At 38.5% G+C, this 12,347-nt stretch overlaps 1 protein-coding gene across 1 annotated transcript in view; it reads right to left on the bottom strand.

The window, feature by feature from the left end:
• Sf3b2 (splicing factor 3b subunit 2) overlaps nucleotides 1-12,339 on the bottom strand; it is a 28,359-nt gene extending 16,020 nt beyond the window's left edge. Inside the window, exons 1-6 of the mRNA XM_071597782.1 lie at nucleotides 11,987-12,339; nucleotides 9,219-9,596; nucleotides 5,862-6,321; nucleotides 4,846-5,233; nucleotides 2,697-2,922; nucleotides 84-496 (exon numbers count right to left, since the gene is read on the bottom strand). Coding sequence (XP_071453883.1) covers nucleotides 84-496; nucleotides 2,697-2,922; nucleotides 4,846-5,233; nucleotides 5,862-6,321; nucleotides 9,219-9,596; nucleotides 11,987-12,076 — 1,955 coding nt within the window. The 5' untranslated portion in view covers nucleotides 12,077-12,339. The remainder of the gene's footprint in view (nucleotides 1-83; nucleotides 497-2,696; nucleotides 2,923-4,845; nucleotides 5,234-5,861; nucleotides 6,322-9,218; nucleotides 9,597-11,986) is intronic.
• Between the last annotated feature and the right edge of the window lie 8 nt (nucleotides 12,340-12,347).

Genomic DNA, 12,347 nt, shown 5'->3' on the forward strand with positions numbered 1-12,347 from the left:
TACTTGAGTGAAAAAAAAACTATTTTAATGCAAAGTGCGGTAAACTAATGACTATGCATAGCATAAAATAGGGGAATACATACTTGAAAAATGCATCATGGAGTTTCTGATAATCGATGTCAATTTTTCCCAATTTGGGACGAGCCCTCTCCCTCATTTTGGCTTTCAATGTGCGCTGGTCTTCCTTCTCTTGCAGTGCCGCTCTCATTTCCATTATTCCAGTACGTTTGATGAAGTCAGGGAGATCAAACGGAGGCTTCTCAATCCCCCTCTTCCCTTGCAGGTACTTTCGTTTAAAGCACCAGTGGCGGGGCACAGCTACAGTATTCCGATGAGCTTTCAGTTGCACCAATAGTTTTGGGTCCCGAGCAGTGACATCATGCATTTCCACAACATCTGGTCGACTAACCAGCTGCTTCAGCTCAGCGACACTTAACCGAGTGAGCCTCTTCAACTTACGTTTTGAAAGCTTACTTTTCTCCCCTTCCTGTTTTTTCTGCAATATTTCAATAATTATTGATACGATTAAGCACAATTACCGGTGGTATAGAATTGAAATAGCAAACATTTGACTGACTCAATACATCTGCCGCAGAGATAAAACTCAAGATAAATAAATTCCCAAACCTCAGCTTTAAGAACCATGCACTCTTAATTTCCCAACCAATGATCCAGATCATGAAACAATCTCACATGAAATATGTCTCACCAGACTGATGAATTAAACATTAATTTAATCAATTTACAGTCAACATTCAGTTATAAGGATGTAAAGAATTCTAATGAGTATTTTTTCTCATATTTTAAAAACATTAATTATGCTATGATACATATTGCCTTTTAATGAATCTATACAGTAATAATATTTTCATAACTGGTATAGGGTTATGTAAAATACAGAATAGAGAAATATATCAATGTGAGCAAACCATGAGACTCAGGAAAACGTAAAAGCATGATAATAGGAAAATTGAACATAAGAATATCAGAGGAGGATAAATTAAAAATTATACTTAAAGCCAGAAGAATTAAACGAAATAGTGGGCAATAGGCATTAGAGGAATTACAGTACATTTTTGTCAATGTGCCATTATAAACTTTTCTGGAAAATCACATCCAAAAGCAGTGTGAACATTTAGTATGAATTCTTTCCAATGAAATGAAACCAATTATGAGCACAAAATTCCAGACCTTGCATTTGAAAAGTGTTACGCAATATGTCCGTGAAGATGTTCTTGATTAGTGGCCACAACTTAAGGGATACATACAGATAATTGTTCACAACAGTGTCATTTTCTAACCTACAACAACTAACTATTAAGTTTTAAGATGATTAAGCCTTTGCGTTAAACATATACCCAGCATGGAAACCAGGTCATTGAAGGAAGATGACAGGTATAGACTAGAGGCTATTGAAATGAGGGTTTGGAAAAGGATGGAAAAGGTGAAGTGAACAGAAAGGGAAACAAATTAGGAAGTGATATATATTGGAAGGGAGGGGATTGTTGAGAGAAATTGTAAGGAGGCAGGAAAAAATGATGCAAAGCACATTGATAAGCAATGGCATGCTGAAGACTATGATGAAAGGGAGAATGTTAGGCCAATGAGGAAGGGGCACGAGTAGGATAGGCATGTTGGATGGAATGAAGGGAGGAAAGAAGTATGCAGAATTGAACGGGCTTGCTGTTGTGTTGGAGGTCAGGTTGTTTTTTTGTGGGAGAGGCAAGATGATTATTGTTATATTGTTGCGTAGCCTGAGTCCATGTAAAACCTATCTTAACCAATAGACTACCAATAATAATAATAATATACACCTGAAATAATGGCTATGAACCAAAGTTCAGAAAGATCTGGTGTTTTCCCGGCATATTTGCTTCATGATGTTTTCTTGGGTCTTCCAATGGGTCAGGGGTTCCATATTGGCCGACGTTTCGATGCCCGACTCATGCATCCCGAGGACGATGCACAAGGCGCGCATCGAAACGTCGGCCAACATGGAACCCCTGACCTGGTGGTAGACCCGAGAAAGCCAAAGTTAAGGTTGAACAAAGCATTGTGTAAATGAAACCAAGTATGATTTAATTCTATGAAATTTAGTTTTAGAGCAACTCTAAAATATACGCAAAAAGTACATTATTATGTTTGGTTGGCTTTTAATTTAAATTTGCATTAGGAGCACGAAAGAAAATACCTCACAATCTTTGGTGAAACAATATTTTAAACACTCAATTAAGGAAAGAAATTTCATCAACAACAGGCCATGACTTCATATCATAAGATAATTTTCAATTACAGTTCAAAAGAAACAACAGAATAATGCCTAAGGAATGTTAATTGCTATGTTCGAAAATTCCTATCCATGAAAACCTGCTTTGGGTGAACTGCACTTAATGTGAGGGAGATGAGCTATACATCATTGAATTTATCTTACACATACGTAGTTCATGATGCATAAGAACATTTGCCGATTATGACAACCAATTTAAATAGTTGCTTTAGCTTCATTATTTTTTCTAACTAATAGGAACTTTAGTATCGCGATTGGGCCATAATTCAATTTTTCCAAATCAACAGTAACATCATATTTAAGTAATATTGTGCACTTCTTAAAAACCCACAGAAAAAGTAACTCTTAAATCCTCTTTTTTACAATAACAAGGAAATGTGTCACTTAATCGGCATGGCCTCCCGCTTACCTCTTCTTCTGCTTCATTTCCTTCATCATCAGAATCATCAACATCCATTTTTGGAACTTTTTTCAGGTCCATCTCTTTGGGAGGCACTGGACGAGACTTAGCTTCTTTGTCTGCTTCCACTTCATTTCCCTTTTCAGGGTCAGCTATGCGGAATGTCTCAAAAATGTGTGCAAATTGGCGGAATAGTGGGTCATGCTCATTCATTCCAAGAGTCTCTTGAATGTACCTGTCACAATTAAAAAACAGAAACCATTTGTTAATAATGACGGAATTCCATACATTACTATTGCACAGACTAACATTTTAATTACAATGAGGAAACATTCCACAAGGATGAGCTACTACAATTTGAAGTCAAATACTACCTTGATCAAAAAGTTCCCGGAATAACCACCATGTGGCGCTCCCATCGTTCCGATTTGAGTTCTGTTTTTTTTGTTAAATTGGTACATCTGTTGTTGATATTCCCTTTAAATCTTAGTGTCATAACTTGACATTTGCAAAAGTTACGTAGCCAAGAGTACATCTATCTCTGTGTGTGTTGGCGATTTTTTACAATTTCAGAAATGGATTTAAATTTGCAACAACGAACTTGTATTAAATTTTGCGTAAAAAACGGATTTAGTGGCGCACGGACGTTGGAAATGTTGGAAAAGTGTTTCGGCAACGATTCTCTAAAAAAAACGGTCGTTTACCAGTGGCACGAGCGGTTCAGAAGTGGTCGTGAGTCAATCGAAGATGATGAACGCAGTGGCAGACCATCGACATCGAAAGTCGGTGAAAAAATTGATAAAGTAAAAGAAATGTTGGTCAATAACCGCAAATTAACCATCAGAGAAATAGCGGAGGACTTGAACATTGCCTATGGATCCGCCCAAGACATTGTGGTTAATGATTTGGGTTTCCGTCGTGTAGCAGCAAAGTTGGTTCCAAAAGACCTCAATTTCATGCAAAAAAGAGACCGTGTTGACGTCGCAAAAGACATGATTTGCGAGGCTGAATCCGATCCCACATTCATCAAAAGGATCATTACTGGAGACGAGACGTGGGTTTATGAGTACGACACGCAATCCAGACATCAGGCAAGTGAATGGCGTTCACCAAATGAGCCGAGACCAAAAAAACCACGTCGTTTTCAGTCAAAAAAGAAGGCAATGCTGACGGTTTTCATGGATTACAACGGTGTAGTGCATCATGAATTTTTGCCAGAAGGCCAGACAGTAAACAAAGAGTATTATTTGGGCGTTATGAGACGTTTGCGTGAAGCAATTCGCCGAAAGAGACCAGAAATGTGGGCAGAAAACTCGTGGATTTTGCACCATGATAACGCACCGTCGCACAGTGCTATCATTATTCGTAATTTTTTGACGAAAAATGCAACAAATACCATCCAACAGCCTCCGAATTCACCTGATTTGGCTCCCTGTGACTTCTTTCTGTTCAATCGAGTTAAAAAACCATTACGGGGAACGCGTTTTAGCAGCCGAGAGGAAGTAATGGAAAAATCGCAGGAAGCATTGATGGACATACCGAAAACCGACCGTAACTTTTGCAAATGTCAAGTTATGACACTAAGATTTAAAGGGAATATCAACAACAGATGTACCAATTTAACAAAAAAAACAGAACTCAAATCGGAACGATGGGAGCGCCACATGGTGGTTATTCCGGGAACTTTTTGATCAAGGTAGTATATACAAAGAACCAATTTATGCATGAACAAATGAGATAACATTTCCAGATTGTTCAGATCTTACTTTGAATGTTTCGTGGGAAAATTTCAAAGAGGACAACTTGCCTAAATTTATTACTACAATAATCTCATTAACAGATAAACAGCAATAGCTCCTTGTGAAACTTGCTTTCACCATGATGGTATAGAAGATACATGTGTACCAAAATTTCTTCAGGGCAGGTGACTACAGGGGCAGTGGTATTTTGCAAGTTATAGATTTATACTTTAAAATGTATGACTACATACTGAGCATTACTGCAAAGCTATTTGTTCCTTTAACTACAAAAATCTCAAAAATTTCCAGGCTTTTCAATGAAAGTTTATTTGTTCTCCATGATTAATATTTAATTAATATCGAATTTTTTTTCAAGGTTCCTGTTTTTAGTGCATCCCTGTTATCTTTCTGCCACTTACTCGACCTCCACATCTGGCTCTACTCCCTTCTTCTTCTTTTCCTTTTCTTTCTCCTTCTCCTCTCCTTCCTCAGCCTCCTTGCTCCCCCCCTCTCCCTCCCCTTTCTTCTTCAACTCAGTCTCAGCCCTCTGCCTCTCCTTGGCCCTCTTCTTCCTCCTCTTCTTGCGGTTGTTCTTTGACTGGCGCTGCTGCTTTTCACCACTGGCCCCATCCTCACCACTACCTGTGGCCCCCTTCCCCTTGGGCCTCCTCCTCTCATCCCCTTCTTCATCATCCTCCTCATCATCTTCGTCACCCGCAAGGGCATATATGGCATCCATCGCTTTCTGGGTCTGAACTGAAGGCATCATTGGTGGCACAAGTGGGGCCTCTTCCATTGCTCCTTTCTCTGAGAAATAGACAGGAGACTTGGATGATCAGGGTAATCAACAAAGAAGTAAAACTGGATCAAGTGTTTGCACTTAGTGACTAACTAATGGGAAGCATCTTGCACACAAATGATGAAATGAGGGTAACGGAATTACTTTAACACTAACCAAAAGTTGAACAAATCTTAAAAATACATACACTACGTCTTCATTATTTACTTTATGTTACCAAAACATTTGTTTGGCAGAAATGAAAGAATGAACACCCCAAGATTGAATGGTCAACATGTGCAAAGGAATCACAAGGAAGAAGACCAGTGTAGGCTTTCAGAAGTCGCTTCATCTTCTGCATTGCCACCATTCTAGCTTAAATATCCACTGCCAGTCACATCTATAGAATAACATCTTGCAGTTATTAAGAAAGCTCAAATGGCAATGATGATGAAGACCCATCAGCTACCAGAAACCAATAGTCATAATCATCAACAAAGCAAGCTTACATTCCAAAAGTCACAAGAAAGAAAAACTTCACACTGATTTGTAATCCTGAACATTTAGTTTGCTACGACCATGTGTCAATCATCACTATAATCCAAATCCTTCCTCAGATATTTCATTGATATTTAAAGGAACTGCATCTTCACTCACCATTTCCACCCTCTATTTCCTCTGGCTGGACGCCAACTTGTTTAGCTCTCTCTGTCTTAAATGCCAGTGCCTGTTCCAATGCCATCGGCAGCCTGACTTCCCTCGCACCACCTACCATAGGGCCATCTGAACCAGCCACTCCCCCAGCTGCAGCAGTCTGCTCTGGATCCCCAGGCACACCCATCCCTCCCTCTGTCCCCTCCCCTCCTCCACTCCCCCCTAAGGCAGCGAGCATTGCAGGTGGTGGCTGCACATTCAGGGACATGAGGGGCCGTGGCGGACTGCTACCTGTGAGCGGCCCGCCATCCATGTCTCCACTGGCTCCCCCCGGACCCCCTCGGTCCTCTTCATCCTCCACACCTGGTGGCATCATGCCAATTGGAGGGGGAGGGCCATGGAGGTGGGGGTGCATGTGTGGTGGGGGTGGAGGTGGGGGCATGGGTCCTGGTGGAGGCCCAGTCTGAAAAATAAGACGAGTTGAAAAGATTAATGCTAGAATGTTACCTCAATGCAAAAAATAATCAATTAAATTCATGTGGGCAAAGCCATGGCATGAGGGTCATTCCATAAATAAGATTTCACAGTCTGCTACATCACCAGTTGAGAGCATTTAGAACATAACCTACAGTGATTGCAACTCGTTTCATTCAGGCAAAGCAATCGTCTTTTTCTTTGGAAAGATTGAACAAGTTGGTACAACAGCATGATAAATACTGAATTGTATTGATAATATTGAATTTATAATGTAATTATTCAGATAAAGACCTGGTAGTTTTAACAATCTGTTCATTATATGAATAAAGTACTGTCAACTTACTTGGCCACTATAAATCTTATTTTTAGAATGACCTTGCATTAAAAGTTTGGTGAACTAAAGATTACACCATTATGATAACAGAATAAAAACTGATAAGCAATCAAAAGTTGCAGAATTGACAACAGAGTGAACAATGAGATGATTTAAAATGTTTAGAAGTATTAAAAGCCACAGTACCATAATAAATGTAATGTGCATCAAAATGTCAGCTTAACCTTGATTAATGAATATAATGAATTATCATTCAATTAATGCATAAAAAAAGCTTTAACTCTGTACCATGTGGCTTCATTGAAATGTATTCCCCATTGAGTTCAAAAACTACAATGCATTTGTGACTGCCAAAAGAAAAACCTGATGGAATTTTCCCAACCTTACCAACTTTTTTCCAATGGTTCACTGGATCACTACATTTTGGAATGTTCACTGCCCAGCTAATCCTATGGGGACTTACAAAAATAAATATTTGAGTTTGATAACTCAAAATACATGAAATACTCTCAACTGAAAATATAACTTATATAAATATCAAACCAAACAACAGCAGTCGTTAAAAGCATTAGCTTATGGGATATGGTAAATGGTACTATTCAAAACTTACCTAAACCTTATACTAATTTAATGTCAACTATTTAAAGCAGCATTTTAATTAAGCATAAATGTCAATCATAACAACATTAACTATCTACCCAAATATTCCATTTAGAAATATCATTTTCTAATCACTATAAGACCACTGAATTTAAAAAAAAATAATTAGACAGAGTAAACTGGGCAAAATTAATGATCATTTTGAAGTAGATAGGAGTAGACTGAAGAGAAAGAAAACTTATTCAGAACCTCCACATGTTTCAGACTTCAGTGAGTTAGATAGCGAATGGAGAGTTAGGAGAGGCAGTTTTAGGAAAGGGAGTAAGATAGGAATATCAATTATTGCCAGTTCTTTTCAATATATAAGTGGAGAATATGATAACCATTGAATGGGAAAAGCTGGAGTAAAGTAAGCGTGAAACAATGCAAAACAGATTTGCAGATGATCAAGTGCTAGTTATGCAGTCAGACAAAGGGTTCAAAGAATCCATTACTTAACACTTAGCAGAATCAGGGCAATAGGTATGGGATAAGAATTAGCCATACGAAACTGAAATTTCGAAGAAAAAGAAAGTCTAAGGTAAACATTAAAGTTGGGGAACATAAAGTAGAGGGATCCAGAGTAACAGATCCAGAGTAACAGGAGCATTAAAAGAAGAATTTCAAAGGCAAAGAGTAATATACATAAAGGTACAAGTTTATGATACAAATCTTAAGTAAAGATGGAAATAAAATACCAGTGAAAACTTGGACGTGGGCGATAGTTTTGTATGGCCCTAAAACTAAGTCATTATGGCTAGACAATAAGTGTAGATTAGAAGCTTTTGAGATGTGTGAGGGAAGACAAATGGAGAAAATAGAAATGTTCAAAAAAGAAAACAAATGGTGAAGTTCCAGGCATAGTAGGGGAAGAGAGACAGCTATTGGTAGAAATTTGAAGTAGGCAGCACAAGTGAATGCAGGGGATACTGCTATGCAATTGAATGTTGAAAGTTGTAATAGAAGGGAGAATGGTAGGGAAATCTGCTGGGGAGGGAGGATAGAGGGTCAAGTAGGGCAAGGGCTGTGGAGAAGAACAGAGATAAGTATGAATAAGGAGTTTCTTAAAAGCCTGACAAAAATGACAACAGGAGAACTTCCCTATGTAAAAGGTATCAAAGGCCCATTTTTCCAAACTATCATCCAAATCCTTTAGTTGTCCTGAAGGGTGAAATTTACTGACACAAATTTTTTGAAGAACTCATGGCAGTAGTTTTCACTAATTTTAGTGCATAAGAAAAGCAGTGATAGCAATTTAGAGGTAAACCTTTCGGCTCTGAGTTCTTCTAGGGAATTTATCTCAGGCAAAATAAATAATTAGCAATTGAAAAATAAACCTACTGTCAATAAGTTCAAAACTGAACTTTATAAGCTACCATTAATGAAGATGCAATACAGTGTGGATGAATTTAAATGGGAAAACTTGTGACTGCCAGCTGTGTTACATGTAAAGCTGTTTATGTAGCGTTTCAGTGTATTTTTCTCAATTTTAAATTGATATGAATGCTACATTTCATTGAAGTGTGCATTTTTGTTGATTGTATTTTCATTTATTGCTCTCATTATATTTTCTGCACTCCTTTACGACCATGTTCTATGTCATAAGCCTGACCAACAGAACAACATAATAAATAAATATAGCAAATTGATCACTCTTGATAGGAAAACATTCTTTTTTTCACATCTGGTATATGAGGAATATGAGAGGCTAAAATAATAAAAAATGTAGGCAAATGGAACATGAGTAGAGCAGCAGTAGTGCTTTAGAGCCAGATGAAAACACAAAATGAGAATTTTTCAGGGATTGATTAAAAACTAAGTCTGTTCATGTAACTACTTAAATAACAATCTTTTTCTATCAACATTGACCAAATTAACACTAAGTACATATTCTAACAATGAGTAATTACAGGGGGTGGTCTCCTCATGTGCTGGTGTTGCATTTCGTGAGGCATCTGGTGCTCGTGAGGGTGAGGAGGAGGCATTTGGTGCTCTAGGGGGTGTGGCGGTGGCGGCTGCATGGGGTGTGGTGGTTCATGGGGGTGTGGAGGTGGAGGTTGCTGCATCGGATGCGGAGGTGGCTCGTGCGGATGGGGAGGAGGGGGATGAGGGGGCGGTTGTTGCATCGGATGAGGTGGGGGCTCATGGGGGTGTGATGGGGGTGGAGGAGGAGGGGGATGTTTGTGCCGCATGGCCACCTCCTGCTGCATGCTGCGGTATCTCTCATCCTCATGCTGCATCATCATGTGGTGGTGGCGCTCCTCCCTGTGCTTCTCTGCAAGGGCAACCTGCAAGATGGAATGAGGACAAGAATTAAACACTAAAATCCCAAGACGACCTTTCCTGACCACTATACCATACTCTTTCTACACTTTCTGTAATAATTAAGAATGCTGAGGGAAGCTGTGTCTCATTCAAGGAAGAATGAGAATACTACATCATGCACCCCTTGACCAGAGAATCCCACTAGCTCAAGCTGAAAGGTGATACAATGGATGTATTGATATCACAGATCTATTACCCAACTAACAAGAATTCAGAACATATTGTGGAAAGAAAAAGAATAGAATAGGTAGTAGTAGTAGTAGTATTTAGGGGAGGCGACCGACTGCTGAGGTCATTTGTGCCGTAGGGGATGGACAGGAAAGGATGAAGGGTGGAGAGAAACCCAGCGTAGGCATTTTCCTACTCTTTACGAAAAGCTCCAAGGGGTCCGCAGCTTAACGTCCCATTCGATGGACGGCGTACTCACTCAAAGTACCCTCCACAAAGCACCTCAAGTAGGGATTGAGATACCTCTAAAAATATTCTACACCGCCGGGATTTGAACCTGAGCCCTCTAGGTGGGGAGCCAGTACGATAGCCACCAAACCAATCCCGATCCCCATAGAATAGGTCATTAAATGAAGAACACAATGTATATTTCCACTGTTCTTTATGAACAACTAGTTTCAATGCTTAGGCATCATCATCAGGTACCTGATAAGGTACTTGATGATGATGCCTAAGCATTGAAACTAGTAGTACATAAATAAAAAACAGTGGAATTTCCAAAAAGTTGAGCCGGGAACAATTGAATAGTAGAATAGGTATTTCAATGACAAGAATATCACAGGCTAATGCCTACAGAACATGATCATGACTGGCAACAGGCACAGATGATAGGAAACATTCAAGGTGATCAATATGGGTACTCCAATCACACCGTAGAATTTGAGCAACTATAGAGCACTCCATTGAAACTTTAGTAGTGTGTAATGTTCTCAGAACGATTCAGTAGGAGCAATCCTCACACTAACTGAAAGCAATCTCAGTCTATCTGAAACACTCAGTTAAAACCTTAGCTCTATTTTCAAATGTTGAGAGCCATCCAGCATTATGGAACTTTAAGACAAAAGAGTACATTGATGGGGAAAAGAGAGAAAAAGTCAGAAAGGCCACAAAAGAAATGGAATTAAGTTGAAGGAATCATATTAGGTGACAAATGAACACTCAAGTGTGTATGTTGAGGAAGAGAAAAAGTGATAACAGAGCAGATGGTGTATCAAGTTGCACATGGGAATTGTATGATAGCCTTCTCTTCACAGTAGGGCATAATTTCGCTAAACCAAGTAAGTTGAGGTAGTTAAATAAAAAAATAAAAATAATTTTATCGCAGAAGTCGACCAATCTTCAAAGTGAAGGGCTAAGAATTATGAACAAGTTGTGTACAACACATATGAACAACATTTCTTAAAAATGTTTCTGGGCATCAAATTTCATACAAATAAAAAGAGCATAGATGTGATGTTGAAATAGCACTCCACGATATTTTCCAATTGTATCAACCCTATCACAATAACCTGTACAATGGTATTAACTGATATTTTATTTGAAACCTATTGTTTAGAAAATCAATTTCTTTCGATCATCACCTCCTTGGATTACAGAGGCATCTTCGGATGAAAAACAAACAATTTTGAATTGTTGCAGTTCCAAAAAAACTAACTTCAACATGTCAAAACTTTCTTTCTATTCATATTCACAATTATTCTAAATATCCCAAGAAAATAAGTGCAACTTTGTGCAACTTTAAATAGGTAGACATCCCGTATTCACTTGTTTAATTGGCAATTGATATGAATCACTAACTGCTTTCCAGTCTTGACGATGCTTATATGTGGCTATTCTTTCCGTCGCAGGGATTGCAACTCGTCAGACTCAAAACACAGTGCGAGTAATCAATGGTTTCTCCCCATATCACCGCAGAAAATTCACCATCAATCGTGAAATGTTGAAATGCACAGTTGCTAAGCAGCCGAGATACAATTGATTGCACCAATAATCATTTCAAAATCTACAAATTTTATCCACATTTCACAAAATTAATCTGTTAATGAGCGCAATAAATTTTCAAACCACTTCATATTAGATGTATCCAAAGAATTTAAATTACAATATCCCAGAAATAATAAAGAAAGCATACAGATTTTCACTTCATTAAGGGAAAATCTCAGTTTTAATACGCCGTTCGAGGTGTGAAAACGAGACAACAATATCATACCCTGTATAATGACAATAAATGTCATAGGGACGCAGACTCAAGTGCACATGTCCACAAGGTAATTAAAATGAATGCACTCAAATAAAAATTAAGAAAAAGAACACATTTCACAGAATAATAAGAAAATAATGCTACCTGCTGCAATCGCATCAACTCCTCCTGACGTTGCTGCTCTATCATATATTGCTGTTGATGGATTTTATGTTCCAAATCCGGATCATCCATTTGTAAATTGAGGCACTCAAGCTATAGGACTAAACAGGGGCTCCAGCCACCAAAAAACAGCGTAAAACCTACAATTACTTCCAAATGCACTTTCGTGGTATATATACAAGCTAAGCTTATTGCATAGTATATCACAAATTAAACGACCGGTCTAATATTTCAAGCCTGGAGGAAATTAAGGCTAACGGCTTACGAGTGTAAAATGCACTAATGTTCAGATAATGAACACCTAACCAGCTGAAAAATACCTATTAAAGCCGAATTTCACAAA

Source organism: Hetaerina americana, unplaced genomic scaffold (genome assembly GCF_022747635.1).
Source record: "Hetaerina americana unplaced genomic scaffold, ioHetAmer1.1.p SCAF_9, whole genome shotgun sequence".
In the NCBI taxonomy this organism is placed as follows: Eukaryota; Metazoa; Arthropoda; class Insecta; order Odonata; family Calopterygidae; genus Hetaerina; species Hetaerina americana.